This window comes from Acinonyx jubatus, chromosome B3 (genome assembly GCF_027475565.1).
Source record: "Acinonyx jubatus isolate Ajub_Pintada_27869175 chromosome B3, VMU_Ajub_asm_v1.0, whole genome shotgun sequence".
Taxonomy (NCBI): Eukaryota; Metazoa; Chordata; class Mammalia; order Carnivora; family Felidae; genus Acinonyx; species Acinonyx jubatus.
The window spans coordinates 51,828,600-51,846,029 of record NC_069386.1 but is presented as its reverse complement, the minus strand read 5'-3'; the positions used below and the strand labels follow the sequence as shown (position 1 = coordinate 51,846,029).

The following is a 17,430-nucleotide window of genomic DNA, read 5'->3' as shown; positions in this document are numbered from 1 at the left end:
GAAGATGCTGGCAGGAGGGGCTCCTAGAGCCGACTCCAGGCTTGGGGCCTGAGGCCTGAGAACAAGGTCTAGCTTTACACTGGACTCATCTTTGAAAAAGCAGGAGCTATGACTTGAGGCTATTCCAGTTGTGACTGTGAAACCCCATCCCTGCTCCTTTTTCTGGATGCAGCTGCCGTTGTTATGGGGACAAGGACAGATGTGTACCATCTGTAACCTCTCAGGCAAAGTGAGGGCAATTCACTAGGTAAAGTAGCTAGGTGTTTTTACTAGTGCCAAGTTTGTGCTTTTTGAGTAAACAGCATGCTTTTCTTGATGCATCCTGACCATAAGCCCAGAGTTCCTTAGGACCTCAGAAGCATATCTGCTGGAATAGCAGGTGTCCTGAAGAAGGCAGATTCTTGGGTTATTCTTCACTTCCAGTGGACTCTGCATATGGGCTTGCTGGAAAATCTCTGAACTATCACATTACTGAACTGCTTATTAGGGCTGAGGTGCTTCACATCCACAGTGCCTGTTCTCCTTATAGCCAAGTGACTCCAAACCCAGTGATGGCACTAGTCACTACTCATCCTGCACCCAGGCAGACATTAAAAATGGATCACAGTCGCCACTGAGCATGGCCTCATGTAATTCTTTCCTGGTGTTCCAGAGAGCTGTACTAATTGATTAGAATTAGCACTTGAAATCAAACCCATTTTCCATCCCTACTCTAATTTTTTAAGGTTGCCATGCCACAGTTCAAAGTTGAAATGCACCAAATAAATGGGACGAGACCAAAGCTGCTGTTTAGTGGGAACACGTGAAGAAAGATGCCTTTCCAAGTTAAGCATCCTGGGACTGGCCCAATAATCGGTGGCAGGGACAGCTGCAGAGGCTGTACACATAGGGAGGGTACTGAGGCCTCAAAGCTGTGGCCACTGCAACATTTGGTAAACTGATCGACAGGCTGTTCTCAGAAACAGCTAGTGTAGCTGGTCAGGTTCTCACTCAGCTGGCCTCACTGAGCAACTAGCCTATTGTCTATTATAGTTGGTAGATCCCAGCTCCACATGTGAGAGCTTAGGCCCTCTCAGGCCATTGCTAAAGGATAGCCAAGGATTCCTAGCTCCCAAGGAAAAGGGGAGTCACACTCCCTCTGGCCAGAGCTCCTGTCTGGCCCTGAAGCTGTGGTTGGCATGAATCCCAAGCCCTGGGAAGTCCCTGATGGGAGCAAGAGAGGGAAAGAATCAGGACCACAGACCTCACAGGCACCAGGCCTGACTGTATCAGGCTTATGAAGCTGTTTCTTTTACTAGCTCTTTCTAAAGCAGCAGAACCAGACCTCATTTTCTGAAATATTCCTATCTGGATTTTTTATTTGAGGGCTTCTTTGTTTTCCTCAATTGGCAAGACTTTGGGAAATGTGTAGCTACGTCCCCTGTGGTCATTGCTGTGCTAAGCAGGTGCCTTGAAACTGGCAACCATCTCAGTGTGAAGGGGGAAGCTAGTAAAACCTTTCCCTGTGATTTGGAATGGCCATGGTGAGAGGAGCCCCATGGACAGGCCTTCCAGAAGCCTGTAGTGTGAGCCACAGCAGGCCAGTGCCCACCCTTAAAGACAGGAAGTGCTTCTTTATTACTCATTCCTCATAACTGTTGTATCTGTATTTCCTGTCTGAGATTCTTCTGTTCCCTAGTACCAGAAACCCGCCAGAGCTTATTTGAGAAAAGAAAAAAGGCAAGGGGTTTCCAGTTATTGTAAAGATAGAGAGATGTATTTATCAAGATAGGCTAAGCCACGCTCTGGTAACAATTAAATCATAAAATCTCAGTGGCATAACACAGCTAAAGAGGCTTTTTTCTGCCGCAAAGTCCAGGGTGCTCCAAGTTGGTTCTGGTGACTCCAGAATCCCAGTGCTGCCATCTTGTGGTTCTGTCATGTCAACATCAGTCACCACCTCATTTCTCAGATTATCTCTCTGCAGACAGGCATTGTTTTACCTTGCTTGGCTATCCACAGACCTCTCATTTACATAACTAGGGGCATCATGGGTCAATCTCAGATGTCAAGGAGGCAAAAACTCTAAGTGGCTCAGCTATAGCATCTACCCACTTCTAATCGATTCTGGCTAGGAATGTCGGTTGGGGCAGTCAGAGCCAGCTGTAGCATTGGCAGGGCCCAGTGCAAAGTGAAAATGCAGGCCCCCTTGTTCAAAAAAGCAGGAAAAGGGCTTCCTTCTTTTTTCTATGGTTTCCCTCTCCACCTGCTATGGGGGCTTTTTATTTGCTATTTAGTGTTATACTCTTCAGGGTGGGATGCTCACAGCACAAGAACAGGCCCTCAGAAGCACAGGAGACCCCACTCTGTGACTAAGGTATGCAGGGCACATGTCCAATCCTAGCCTTCACACTCACCCTTGGGCCCCCACTAGTGTGGAAGGTGGCAGCCATCACTGACTGGGCAGGGAGCGGGGCAGACACATCAGAAGCAAGAATAGAAACAGAAAAACAGGAGCAGGCAACAGAGAAAAATTGTCCTAGGGAGGCCAGAGGCAGTGGGCAACAGGAAGGTGGTGGGAGACAGGACCACATATGAACCAAGGCTCCAAGTCCCCAGACATGCTCCATTATCCCATGGGACCAGCCCTGCATACCGTGCTAACATGAACTTGGCTGTCTACGTGTATTTTCAGGGGTTCTGTTATTCAAGAAGAGAAGAGTCAAGAGGTGAGAAAACGTCCTGCAAAATAGTTTTCTAAAGGCCCAGTTGGCACATATTTGATGTTTGACATCATTATAATAACACATATTTAGAGCTTCCTCCAGGTACAAGGGGCCCTTGGTCAGCTCTGTTGACATCCTGAGAAGGGACTGAGATAGAGGCTTACCATCGCTATAGCTATGCTTCTGAGCTCTTTGGAAGTATTTGTCATCCTCTTTCTTCTGAAATTCTCTTCTCCATTAATTTCAGGGCTCAGGACTTCCTGGATTCCCTCCACATCTTCAGTTTCACTCTCTTTCCTGATACCTTGTCTCTCACCTGCCTTCCTCCAGATGTGGTGTGCTTTCACCTCTCTTTCCATCCCCAAATGTGGCTTGGACATTTTAATCTTGCCTCCATACTAATAACTCTCAACCTTTCTGAGGTCAGGGACCCCTTTAAGGGTTCATTGATAGTGACTGATTGTTTTCCCAGAAAAGTTTCCCCTCAGGTCTGGAGTACCCCGGACCATCTGCTTCCCAATCACCTGCATGTAGTGCTTGGTAAAACTGTGTGCTCCTGGGCCTCACTCTAAATCCAAACTGAAATAGAATCTCCAGCTAGGGTCTGGGTATCTGCATTGTAACAGGCATTTTAGGCGATTCTATGGACTCAAATGACTAAGAACTGTAGCCATAGGTGTCAAGGAACTTCAGGTCAATATCAGGAAACCCTAATCTAAACATTTCACCACACTGACACTCTTAGTCATGACAGAAGTGTCCTAAACATACAGCTCTAGGCAGGACCTCTCTCCACTACTACTGCTACATAGAAATTGTTATTGGACTGTCCTGAGAACTCTTGAAACCTACAATATACAGTCAATTATTGATTGTTTACCTTTTTTCTACCAATCTGCACCTCTGAATTTGGCTCCATCTATGGTCAGGAATGATGATTGGTTTCTTCTGACATCTGTCAACTGTTCACATCACCCCCCCTTATGTGTGTATACATGATGTGTCAGCTGGTGGTAAAGTCATGTAGCCACAGGCTACACTGACCCTAGAAAATATGGTGCCATTTTCAGCAAATCATTTTTGCCCCAAGTAGGACAGTGTGTATTGAAAGCATGCATTCAACACTTACCCTTCCAAGAGCCCTCATGTCTATCAAATAACCTCTTTCCATCAATATCCTAGGCTTCCAGTCATCTGAGAGTCCCTTCTCATTTGCTTCCTACCCAATCAGACATGGAGCCCTGCTCATTATTCTGAAAAATCTCTTGAATTTTTAGTTTTCTATACAGCTCTACAGTTACCAACTGCGTTTGTCCACAACCTTGCCCCTAATTTTAACTACAAAGATCCTCTGGGTATTTTCTCCCCACCCCACCTCTCTTTCTCTCTCATCTTGTTCCCTAGTTATACTCAACTTCCATCTACAGAGAGGAGCTCAAAAACACACTGATTTCACTGCATCATTCACCACTTAAGATCTACCATAGCTCCCCATTGCCTTGCAGATAGCACCTATACCTTTCTGCTTGGCATTCAAATGCTGCTGCCCTACATCCACCCCACCAAGTACTTACTCAGCCTCATCTCTACACATGGTGGGTTGGCCTATCTTCCTCCTTTCTCTCACCCTGCATCATTCAAGTTCCCACCCCTGTGCCTTTGCTCTTGCTGGCCCCCTACATGGGATGCCCAGCCCTCACCCCCATGGCCATGTCATGCCCATTGTTTCTTCAGTGTCACAGCTCAAGGCTCACTGTCTCTGGAGGCCTCAGATCACCACGTGTCCAGGCTGCTCAGTACTCCTTTGAGGGGTTCCTTCTCTGAAACTCCCTCACTCATATTTCATTGTGATTTCAAAGTGTCTGCCTTTCCCAGCTGGATTGTAAACACAGCAGACATAGGGACCAAGATTTCTGCTTCTTGGTTGATTTTAGCGCACACAGTAAGTGCTTAGTAAATGGTGGTCTTCTGCAAAGTCACGGACTTTGATTTATAGAAAGACCTTTCCACTTCAATAAGGGTATTCACTGTATGTGTTCTGGAGAAAAAAAAGACCTCAACTGCTCATGGCATAAGCTCACCAGCTTGTCTGAGTGCTTAAATAAAATAATTGACAATAAGACTCTCCTATTTGTTTGGTTAGATTATGTGTAAATGGTTCATCTGAGCCCCTTAGGTCCTAGGGTAATTACACGTTAAGCAAGGGGTTTGTTACCTGATCTGGGCACTCAGTTGTTCTCAGGCTATTTCATGTAACAGAAAGAGACCTGAGAACCAGCTTCTGCTCTCAATCACCCTTGGGGGGCCTGGAGGAGACAAGCTGGCTGGGTGAGAGCTCTTGGAACTGCTTTCTTGTAACAGCCAGATCTCAGCCCTGCAATGACAACATGACCATTTGCTGACACTTACCTGTGCCAGGCTGCACTAGTGCCCTTCTGTGTTGCTACCAAACCTCATTTAATTAAGTTGGTTGCTTGAGAGATGACTGATTTATGAATCTGTGGTGAGGCCCACTCAGAAATTATTCTTGGTCCATTGAAACTTAAGCAGAAGTGGTTTTTATCAGCAAATGCTGAATTGCTTTTAAGGATCTTTTGGGCAAATATGCTGGGTTCTAAGTTTATTTGTTTTGAGAGAAACAGAGACAGGGTGAGTTGGGGAGGGGCAGAGAGAGGGAGAGAGAGAAATCCCAAGCAGGTTCCGTACCATCAGCACAGAGCCCAGTGCAGGGCTCGAACTCATGAAACCATGAGATCATGACCAGAGCCAAAACCAAGCTGGATGCTTAACCGATGGAGCCACCTAGGCACCCCTATACCAAGTTCTAAATAAAAGGCGTGGAGTGGTTGCTTAGGGCCAGTAGATGATTAGTACTTGTTTTTTTGTTTGTTTGTTTTGTTTTAAATTTTTTTAACGTTTATTTATTTTTGAGACAGAGAGAGACAGAGCATGAATGGGGGAGGGTGAGAGAGAGGGAGACACAGAATCTGAAACAGGCTCCAGGCTCTGAGCAGTCAGCACAGAGCCCGACGCAGGGCTTGAACTCACGGACCGTGAGATCATGACCTGAGCTGAAGTCAGACGCTTAACCGACTGAGCCACCCAGGCGCCCCTGATTAGTACTTGTTAAGAGAGGGAAGGTGCTCTTTGATTTTGGGGTTGTGGTGCTGACTGCACTTTCTTCTACCCATGCTTTATCATCTAAATTTCTTTTTCTGTTGTAGGACCACCTGGCCCACCAGGTAAGAACCCATGGATTTTCCTACGTCATGGGGAGGATGTGGGGGGACTAGTTCCCCAGGACCCCTCAGAAGGGACTGAGGTTGGAAGGGAGGTAGAATCTGGAGTCGGCCTTGACTATGAATGTGTCCCCCTCCTTCTTTCTACCCAAATTACCAGCTCTCCTGTCTGCTCCCACTTGAGAACCTGCCATTACCATTCCCCATCTGTCACTGCATCAGGTGGTGGCAGCACAAGTGGAAAATGAAGGGAAGAGGCAAGAGAAGATCTGGAAGAGGCATCACCTGTCCAGTTTCACTGGCTCAAGGAAACCATGTTAACCCCAGTGAAGACTTTTTTAAATGTTCTTGTTTCCCATGTTTTGACGCAGGACCTCCGGGAGTTGGTGGGTTACCAGGACACAATGGATCAGATGGACAGCCTGGTCCCCAGGGCCCAAAAGGAGAAAAAGGAGCAACTGGAAAAAGAGGAAAAATGGGTATTTTGGCAACTTTCCTAGTTAATTTTTCCTTGTTACTTGTCTCAATTATTGCTTTTTGGATGGGCCAAAGCTGGATGTAGTGGGAGGAAACTGTTACATCTTTGCATGCAGAACTGGTTTAATTCTTGCCTGGAAACTATGAGCTGAGGTGCCAAGAGCATTCTTTTTAGTGCATCCCTAACAAAGGTTTATATCCAACTGGAGAGCAGCCTCCCTGGGAACTGACTCCCGCTCTTCTGCCTGCTCTGATGCAGACTGACAGATGCCAGGGGCAGGGGCAGCCCAGGGACACTCCCTGGGCTGTGTGATGGCTGATGGCCCACAGGGTCCAAGGCAGCTCAGTCCGCAGAAGGCCAGCCATTACAGCTTTAATTGCAGAACAGAATCGATCCTTACGTGTTGATAATAATCATAATTATAAATGAGAATCAGTGTTGAATAACGATGGCTATCAGTGTACAGACATTTTGTTTATCCCAGAAAGGCCCCATAAATGTAATCCAATCCTGAGGATTCAGCTCTGAGCATTCTGAGGGCCAACTATGAGGGGGAGGAGACCACCATGCTAGTATTGGGTACAGAGCAGGTGGCAAAAGAGTGATGTTCAAAAAGGTTTACAGATCCCTGGCTTTGAAGAGGCATGCTTGATATGCAGCCCACAACCCAGTGAAACCATGAAAAAAAACAAGTTCATTCATTTACATAACACCTATTTATATGGCAGGTACTATTCTAGGTGCTGGAGATCCAGAAATGAAAAAGCTGACAAGATCCTTACCTTCATGAAACTTACATTCTAGTCTGGGAAGATTGATAACAAACAAGATAAATAAGTAGACAGTATCATCTTACATGGTGCTAAGTGGTACAGAGAAAACACAGTGGCAAGGAAATTGACCGACAAGTGTGTGTATGTGGTGGGGAGGGAGGGGGGTACTGTAGATGGAGAGGCCAGGTAAGGCCTCCATAGATGGGACCTTTAAGCAAACACCTGGAGGAAGGGAAAGAGGGAGCCATGGGGTGGCTGCGGGGGAGAGGATTCCAGCAGAGTGTGTGAGTCCGGTGTGCCCACAGGGTCTGAGGATCAGCAAGATGACCAGGGTGGCCGGACAGAGGGATACAAAGCGAATGCGGTGGAGTTGATGCCAGAGAGGTAGCGGCCAAATCAAGTTGACCCTGGGCATCTCAAGGACTGTGGTTCGTACTCAGACTGAGCTGGGAGGATTTGCAGCAGTGCAGAGTCCTTCCCGGATTCACTGGGAGAGGATCGCCCTGGCAGCTATGCTGATGGAGGCTACGGGAGAGGAGGGAGGAGGCACCAGTGGAGCACTGAGAGGTGCCAGAGTCTGTGTATCAGTGGACATTGGGCAAATCCTTGGTTTCCCAGAGATCCCGTGGACTCTAAACAAAGACGCAGATCCTCTCTGCAGCTGTCTCGCAGCAAGAGAGGCCTCTGGAGGTCAGCAGTGTTAGAATGAGAACACTAAGGTTGAGCAGAGAACTTGAGTCATTAAGGGCCCAGGCAGTTCTTCTCGCCCAGGGCCAGGGGAAGGGGAGACTAGCACCAGCCTAGATGTACAAACACAAGGATTATTTGATGAGCCTGGTTCTATGGAGAGGTTGTTGGAAGTACCGCTCAGCTGTGGGCCAACTCAGATTCTGACCTGGACCACCGAACTCCAGTGCAAGGGCCCAGTCATCCTGCTGGAGCCCTGAAGCTGATCTTTAGCCTGGGATGGGTTGGCATTCCTACCTGGCACTCAGTGCTCTTGCAAGGAGGAGAGACCAGCTAGCCAGGGGGCCTGCACTTTGTTCTGAGGGCATCAAGAAGCCACTGAGGGGTTGCAAGGAGGAGAGAGTGACAAGACCAGGCCTGCTTTTCTAAAACAACACCTGCATGGAGAGCACATGAGAAGAACAAGGACAGAAGTAGAGAGACAGTTCAGAAGCTACTCAGTATGTAGGTAGAGGGGACGGCAGCTCGGAGTGTGGGGAGACCAGTGTAGGTGAGTGATATCCTGCGGTGAAATCAGCAGTACCTGGTGGTGGGTGGATATAAGGAGAAAAGGGGAGAGAGACTACCAAACTGACTCTGAGATCTCTGTCCCTGATGACTGCTCTTTCCTGAGGAGGGGAGACCCGTATCAACTCAGATTCAAGCATAACTCAGCATGGGAGGTGCTGAGATGCCTTGAAATGCCCAGGCGGAGATGTCAGGGGGCCTTGGAGATGCAGGCAGGTCTATAGTCAGAGGAGACCCTGGGTCTAGAGGTATACATAAAGGGGTCACCTGAAGTAGTGGGCATGTGCGCACGGGTGCCCTCACTTTTGGAGGGAGCTAACAGGAGAGGAGGGCTTGGGTTGAGCCCTGAGAAGCAACAACATCTGAAGACCAAGCAGGAGGGGAGGAGACAGCAAAGGAGGCCAAGGACAGAACTGAGTAGCAAGAGGAATAGCAAGAGAGGGTGGGGACATCTGTCAGCAAGTATTTATTGAGCATGTTCCCAGTTCTAGAGGGGAAATACAACAGATGCAGCCCCTATTCTGGAACTTTCCATCTTTGGTGGGAAGGCAAAAAATTACCAGTCAATAATCAAATACATCTGCAGTCACAATGTGAGATGCCTATCTGAAGGAAAGAACAGAGTGTGAAGAGATAGAATACAAAGAGGGAGGGTCAGGGAAGTAAAGTCTGAGGTCAGACTTGAAGGAAGAAAGCACACAGAGGGTGGTGCACACCTACAGTACACAGCCCAACAGGTGTGGCTGGGGGAAGGGACGTGTGCAGGGAGGTGAGGCTGGAGGCAGAGATCAGGCCCTTCCAGAGCCTTCAAGTCAGTGGTCTGGGTCTCCTGGTCAGCTCCCAGGAAGGCACCACAGGGTCTCATACAGGATGTGACCCACTGGGCCAGGGTCATGACTATGGAGAAGGAAGGATTGTGATTCCAGCTGAGAGTGTGATTCCAGGATCAATAGTGGTTTGCCAGGCAGGGGTGGGAGAGAGGAGGAGTGGGTGCACATTCCAGAAAGAGGGAACAACAAGTGCTATTTCTAAAAACAGGAAAAAGAGCCTGTGTTCCACAGAGACAGGACTCAGGCTGGACCACACCCTCTAGCAGTGGTCCTCTGAACAAAGCATGCAAATAGGTAGTATTTACTGTCAGGCATGCTACCAAGTACTCTCTTCACTTACCTTAATGTGGTCTTCAAAACAACCCTAAGGAGGTGAATATTTGGGTTGGCCATAATTTTTCCGGATGAAAAAGCCTTACTTTCTGTTTCTACAACAGGCCAAACCCACCCATGCCCCAGGACCTTTGCACTGCTGTGCCCACTGACTGGAATACCCTTTCCCTGCCATTCCTGCATCTAGTCCTGGTTCAGGTGTCAGCTCATGTGTCATCCTTCTTCCAGTTCATCCCTGACCTCTGTGTCTAGCCCCTGCCTCACAAACATAGTCACGTTCCCTGTTCTTTCAAAACACATATCCCTCCCCCAAAATTCCTTGCATTTGCTTGTCAATGCACCGATGATCTGATTCCCTAGGGAGAATGTGAGGTCCATGACGGTCAAGCCATGTCTGTCTGCTTAGTCCTAACCTCCAGGGCCTGGGACACCCGGAGAAGTGGGGCAATAATGTCATTGTTGAAACGAATAGGCATAACTTGTCCAATGTCAAAAAGGTAAGAATCGGAGGAGGCAGGACCTGAAACCAGGTCTCTCTGACTCCTGGACCCTGCCTCTTAAACAGGACCACACTGAACTTCCAGGATGGAGGGGGTGGCCCCGAGTTGTGAGAGCGGCGTCACCAGAGGTACCACAGAGTGGGAGCTGTGCCATTAATTACTGAAGGACACAGGGCTGCTCACCCCCTTGGGCCTGAGCCTAATGCCGAGTCTTACTGTGAGGGCCAGGAGGTGGCCAGTCCTTCAAAGAAGTCTGCAGGACACGTGCAAGAACATGCAGTTCAGTGCGTAATAACCTGGCAGGGAGACAGAGTTGGCTTTGTGCCTCTTATTTCCTGCCCTGCTTTCAGGCAGAGGAGTGCAGTGGAATGAGTCCCAGGAGCATCTGCCTCTGTCCTCGACTGGCTCTGAGGCCTTGGACAGGTCACTGTACCATAGGGCCTTGCCTTGGTCTCACCTGTACACTGAGGAGGGTGGGTTCCCACAAGTCCTACATGGTTTCCAGTTTTTAAATAGTCTTCTTCCGTGCTTGTCTCTGAAAGAGAAACCATGTCTTATGTATTCTATTATTTGGCACAGCTCTCTGCCAGGCCCAGGTGAGGCTCAATAAAGAATTGATGAATGAAGTATACAGGCGTGCATGCATACGTTGTGTGCATGAATGAGAAGAATAGAGCATAGCTTCCTCCATAATAGCTTCCCATCCAGTTGAAAGAGAGGATGTATCTTACACACGGCAGATACTCAAAAGCTGGTTGTTCGGATTTGAAGACTGCTTTCTACTGCACAGCAGGTAATACTGCCAGAAGAGAAAGCTGAACTTTCCTGCACAAACAATGGACAAAAAGGCCCTGTGTAGAAAATGGGTTGTGTAGTAGGGCTAAGTGTAAGGAACAAGAGAGAGAACTGTGATCAATATCTCAGAAGTAATTAGAGCGGAGCTGGGGAGGGCGTTGCATGGGGAGAACAGGAAGACTGAGCCCAGAGAGACTATTAGTGAGACTGCCCCTGGATGCTAGTGGGGACCCAGGCAGGATCATGTCTGCAGGAGGCAGCGGGGGGCCTCGTAGGCTCTTGAGAAGATGAAAAACCTGATGAAACCAGAGGAAAGGGATCTAGAACCACTGTTTCCAGGAGACTGAAGTAGCAGAGATAACCCTCAGATTCTGCCCTTGGCTGAACAACGATGGAATAGCATGGAGCTGATGGCATGGGCCAGGTTTGGGCCCTGGTCTTCTACTTACTAGCTGTGTGTCCTTGGGCAAGTTGCTTAATCACTCTGTGCCAGTGTCCTCATCTGTAAAATGGGGACAATAGCAGTATCAACCTCATAATGTCATTTATAAGATTAAATGAGATATATATATATGTAGTGCTTAGAACAGGGCCTGACACATACTAAGTGCTATATTAGTATTAGCTGTTGTTTCCAAAACTTGATTTTAATCCAAAAGGAAATCTAAGTTTAAATGCCAGTATTCATGTGAAAGCACTGACTGAGGTTTGGAGAGAGAGACCTAAAGGGTCTTAAATGTTGTCAATTTTGCAACTAACAGCTTTGATGAAGTCTGACATTCTCTTGCCTCAAAACCAAGCATTTTCTTTTTTTCCATCTGTCTCTCACTTTCTCATTAAGAGTTAATACTGCATTGTCGTCTTGAAAAATGGAATCCTCATAAAACAGAAATAAATGCTCTCCTCTTCATCTTGGGACTGGGTTTCCTGTGACACCCTCTGGCCCCCTTGTGCCTCCCTGCCTCAGTCAGTGACAGATGGTTCTGCCAGAAATAAGCCGTCCTCCCTCACCCCCTGCCGTGAAGATGCTGGCGTTGACCCCAGGGACATCACACAACCCCAAACTCTAAAGCTGGTGAGACAGTTTGTTTTGCGTGGGCACCACTGGAGAAGGAAAATAGCAGAGAGACACTTGCAGCATGTGAGTCAGGCAAGAAGCTGGCCTCTCTTCTCTGCAGAATGTGCTGACTCAAGCCCGCCAGAAATCACGGGACACACCATGTCAGGGGCCAGGCTACACAGTGGAACAGCATTGCTGTGCACTGCTGAGGCTGGCCAGGCTGGAAAGTGCCGCTCACGGCGCCTCTGATGGTGAATGCGGTTAGGTGGTGCTGTACTCCTGACGTGGCATGGCCAGGGCACGGCCAAGGTGGGACGAGAGGAAACTTTGTCGGAGGCATTGGTTGTAAGAGAAACGCTGTGTAGAGACAAAGCATCCCCCACCCTTTCAGAAGGAAAACTTAAAAATGATCATGCACACCCAGCTAAGAATCAAAATACATTCTTTTTTAAATTTTTTAAAATAAGTTTTCTTTATTTTTGAGAGGCAGAGAGAGACAGGGTGTGTGTGGGGGAGGGGCAGAGAGAGAGAAAGACACAGAATCTGAACAGGCTCCGGGCTCCAAGCTGTCAGCACAGAGCCTGATGTGGGGCCCGAACTCACCAACCGTGAGATCATGACCTGAGCCGAAGTCAGACGCTCAACCGACTGAGCTACCCAGTCGCCCCAAATCAAAATATATTCTTAAGCAGAGGTCTTTAAGATCTTTGGTTTTGTGTACTCACCCCTGTGGGGGCAGCATTACAACAGCTGCCTTACGGTATGAATGTTTTCTTTTTTTTTTTTTTTAAATTTTTTTAATGTTTATTTTTGAGAGAGAGAGAGACAGAGCATGAACGGGGGAGGGTCAGAGAGAGAGGGAGACACAGAATCCGAAGCAGGCTCCAGGCTCTGAGCACAGGCTCTGAGCCTCAGCACAGAGCCCGACGCGGGGCTCGAACCCACAGACCATGAGATCATGACCTGAGCCAAAGTCAGACACTCAACCGACTGAGCCACCCAGGCGCCCCCAGTATGAACGTTTTCCTGATTCATATGTGACCTTTTAGAGAAGGAAAAGAAAAGACATACAAGGAAGGAATAAAGGCAAAGAAGGGGAAACTGGATGCTGATGCAGTAAGGCTCTTTGAATAAATGCCTGAAAAAGAAAACCCTGAAATAACTAGAAAATACCATTTCCCTGAGCATTGCTGAATTGGGGTCATGTGAAACCTTTAGAAGGTTATCAGTTACGCTTGGTGCAATGTGCTGGCCAGACTCTATGGCAACGTTCTAGTCTTTTGTGTCCTTCAGATAATGTGCCAAATTGCCTATTTAAAATACTGACAAAAGGACGTCTTCGTGTGCAGAGGTCACTGATTAAGGGCTCTTCTTAAGTGAGTGAACCACTTTCCAGCAAGATGTCCTAATGACTGTGGGCAGGGATGACCCAGAACCATGGGTTTTCAGAGCTGTTGTGAGAGATGCATGATGAGCTTTGCCCTCCCCCCCACCCCCCAGTGGGCTTGGTTTGCCATCTGTGTGACAGAATCCATAGCAGAGCAAGTGCCCACAACTGAAGGGCTGCCCCTACTCTTGTTCACATCCTCTTCCACTGTGTTCCCAGCTCTTCACTGGGAATTGGGCGTCCCAGTGCATGATACCCACCCGACATCACCACTGGCAGAGGCAAGCAAGCCGGCGCCTCCTACTCCCTCTGCCACAGCTGAATTTCATGGCTTTCGTGCAGGTGTGGTTTTTATGGTTGGTTGAAATCCAGCAGACGTTGCTCTGCTCACTGTGTTGTCTAACAGTGATCAGTACTTTAAGGTTCTTGAGCACACTGCTGTCTTCCTTGGGGCGGTCCGTAGCTGGAAGAGCAAAAACCACATTGAACATTTATCACTTCCCAGCATAAAGAAAAGGTGCCAAGAACTGCAGCTGTAGGTTTTGGGGGGATACTGCCTTTGATGGCAATGCAGAGTATTCCAGTACGATCTGTGATATGATGTGATGTAATAACTTCCCCATTGCTGACAGGACTTTTGAGAAGGGCCTATCAGATAGTGTAGAGGGGCTTTTAGGGTAGGATGGGAGGTTACTCCGAGTCACCTCTGAGGTGCCTTCCAATCCCTAATCCTCTGATCCTCTTGATACAGTTCTGTTGGGATCCTATGGGGCTGGTAGGAAGTGGGTCCAGATTTTAAAATCTGGAGGGAGGATCAATGCAAATAATGGTGCTGCTATCTGGAAACTACCTGCCAGCAGTGCATAGTAATCATATTATGCACCAAGTTTGCTTCCTTTCTCTCAGGGATCAGAATGCTGTACTCTCCATAGTCCGTGCTGAGATGGGCCATTGCATAGATTCTTACCTATTTTGAGCTGTGAGTGACAGGTCTGCAATTCCCATAGTCAGGACTCCCCAGGAACAGAGGCAGACATTTCACACACAGCATCGTGTTCACACTATCATCATCCCTCTTCATGCTTGTGCTAGAGCAACTCTACCTGTTTTGCTATTTTGATTAAAAGCATTTTGCATTGAAGTGTCACAGAAAAGGAACCAGAGATGGAATCAGAAGATCTCTGCCTGCTCACTTAGTGGCATCAGTGATAACCACTGTAAGCCTGAGTTCCAGCTTCTATGAAATGACAGTAAGGATATGTTACTAGCTCACCACTCCAGTATGTGGTGAGGAATAAACCAAGTAATGCACGTACCCTTCTAGCACCGAACAGTCCCATCTGAGTGCTCCACTCTTCCTGCGTGGCAAACTTCTGATCAGGCCTTACCTTCCTTCTGCCCTTGCTGTGATTGTCCCTTTCTGGTCCACTCCTCTCTCTTCAACCTGTTGGCTCAGGCAAATGTCCCTAAAATATTCAGAAGAGCCACCTGGAAATACTATTTGTCAATGAATTTATAATCATGCTGCTGTCCTAAAATGGTTACAGTCTCTTCTGCATTTGGCTACTGAAGCCACTTCATCTTAAACATACAAAGTACAATATCACAAAGTCGTGTACCAGAGTTTCTTGCGCTATAGGCTAATAAATTATTTTTCCCCCCTCAGGGCCACCTGGAGCCACAGGAACTCCAGGGGAAAAGGGAGACCCTGGTGAGCTGGGTTTGACTGGAAATGAGGGCCCACCAGGGCCAAAGGGGGACAAAGGAGACAAAGGGGATGTGTCCAATGATGTGCTCCCCACAGGTAAGTGGCTGGCACTTGGGCTGTCTCCCAGGGTGATCAGGCCCACAAACCAGCCTGGTTTTTAGTACAGAGGCAGCACAGGTTTTCTCTCCTTTTCTACTTTGTGTGCCCATCTGCTTTGCAGCATGTTTTAGAGTGCTGTGCTTCCAAGAAGGAAAAAACTGTGCATGTTACCCCAAGGTTGGTGAGACCAAATCTGAGATCTCAGCATAAACAGTTTAGATAATTCAGGTCTAAACATCATGATTAGATTGAATTAGGATGACAGGAGCTTCCTTTTTCCAAATATTTATTAAGCCTAGCACAATATAGAATAAGACAAGTAAGCAAGCAATTTAAGACACCTCAGAGGACAAACTGACAGAAAGCTCAGGCATTTTCTTCACAATCGAGGTAGGATCATCTTCAGACCTTAATCCTCAGCTTTTGGATGTAGAATTGGGCAGACATGGTTGCCGATCTTCTTTTTCTGGCTTCCAGCCCAGGTTCAAAGCAGATGGATGGCATCTGGGGTGGGGTGGGGAGGTAGAGGCACAACAAACCAGAAGGACAATCACATGGTGGAAAGATTGTGGTGGTGGTGACAGCTGATGGGCATGAACGAGGAAGGGGCAGAAGAATTTTAAAAGCACAGTACTTCAGAGACATAACTATCCTATTAATGTAGTCAATAAACCTTTTTGAATATCCAAGAACACCATTTATGAATTAGAGACTTTGGTAGTAGCTGAGAATATGAATATGAAAATGAGTAAGACAGGACATCTGTCCTCAAGAAGCTAGGATGATAGATGTTCAAGAATAATGACCCTGAATCAGTCACCCATCTAGCCACTCAAAATTTGTTGAGCACTTACTCTTTGCCAGGCACTGTGCTAGGACCAAAGCATCAAGGAAAGCTCAAGCTATGTTTAGCATGCTTTGTTTCATACACAGGGAAGTTGTTATGCAAAATATATATAATTTAAGAAGTATTTTGACAGGATCATAGATTTGTGAATAAACTTTGAAAATACGAGATCGTGTTATACTTCACTTATATGGGAATCTACACATCCAGAACACCACACTCCCCTATACTACTGAACAAGTGAGGGGTGATGACAAACCATTCAGAAAAGCAACATCACTGAGTGTACCCCAATTCCAGAGATCAGGCAGAGCTGAGTATTCCCTGGTCAGAGAGCAGACAAGGCCTATGAGGGCAGATCATGTCTGCTCTGCCTACAGATCTCTGCCCCTTTCTGAGTGGCTTGGACCTGCCTCTAGCCTCTGTGGCCCGGGCTTGCCCACTCACGCTAGTGACCTCAGTGGGTTATCACAGGGCAGGACAGGGAGGATGAGACTCAGTCTGGAAGTAAAGAAACAGGCTCAGAGGGTTAAGCTGCCTGCCCAAGGTCACATGCTGGACAAGATCTCCTGATTTCTCCTACCACACAGAGCAGTGCTTCTCATACCTGGCAGCATATTAGGAGGTTTTAAAAAATACAGATGACCAATCTCCTCACCATTTTGATCTAACTGTTCTGGATGGGGTCCAAGCAGTAGAATTGTGTTAGACTGACTCTAGGTGACTCTAATAAGCAGTCAGGGTTGAGATCCTTCACTGTGGCCAGTGACATGAGCTTGAGGTTTGGTGTGAGACATACCTGAGGTTAAGTTGTAGGCCTGTTCCCAGTTGTGACCGTGGGCAAAGCACTGAACTTCCCTGAGACTGAGGTCACTGAGGGGCTACTAATACTGTCTCACAGAATGGTTGGGAAGAACAATGGAGGGGGAGTTGTGTAAACTTCTTAGTGCAGTTCCTGGCACATAGTTGGAACTCAACATCTGCCATGGGTACTTTCTCGACTTTGGATGGCCAGGGCTAGAATACAGTTATGCCTGGGAATGGGGGCTCATCAGTCCTCCCCAGGGCTGTTCATTCCCCTGGGAGAAACCCATCTCTGTTTATGGCTCTTGAATCAATCTCTCTCCCTGCACCCCTTTCTCTCTCTCCAGGTGCCAAAGGTGACCAAGGCCCACCTGGCCCTCCTGGCCCACCTGGGCCCCCAGGCCCTCCAGGTCCCCCAGGACCCCCTGGAAGCAGAAGATCTAAAGGCCTACGGCAGCCAAACATGTTCAATGGCCAGTGCCCAGGTTACTAGCCCCTGCCCCTGCCCCAGAGAACCCGCCCCTTCAGCTAATGATCCCAAACTCTCGGTCTTTACCCAGGCTTTGCAACCAGATTTTTTAAACAGAGGGAGATTCTGCCGAAAGCTAGAGATTCCCC

General features: G+C 47.8%; 1 protein-coding gene and 1 non-coding gene across 2 annotated transcripts in view; one reads left to right on the top strand and one right to left on the bottom strand.

Moving 5' to 3' along the window:
- Positions 1–17,430, top strand: part of GLDN (gliomedin) — a 63,130-nt gene that overhangs the window by 34,511 nt on the left and 11,189 nt on the right. The window contains exons 3-6 of the mRNA XM_027067246.2: positions 5,930–5,947; positions 6,316–6,423; positions 15,021–15,158; positions 17,160–17,297. Of these exons, the coding sequence (XP_026923047.1) occupies positions 5,930–5,947; positions 6,316–6,423; positions 15,021–15,158; positions 17,160–17,297 (402 nt within the window). The remainder of the gene's footprint in view (positions 1–5,929; positions 5,948–6,315; positions 6,424–15,020; positions 15,159–17,159; positions 17,298–17,430) is intronic.
- On the bottom strand, positions 12,888–12,972 carry TRNAQ-UUG (transfer RNA glutamine (anticodon UUG)). Its single transcript has one exon. It is a non-coding gene; the product is annotated as a tRNA-Gln (tRNA).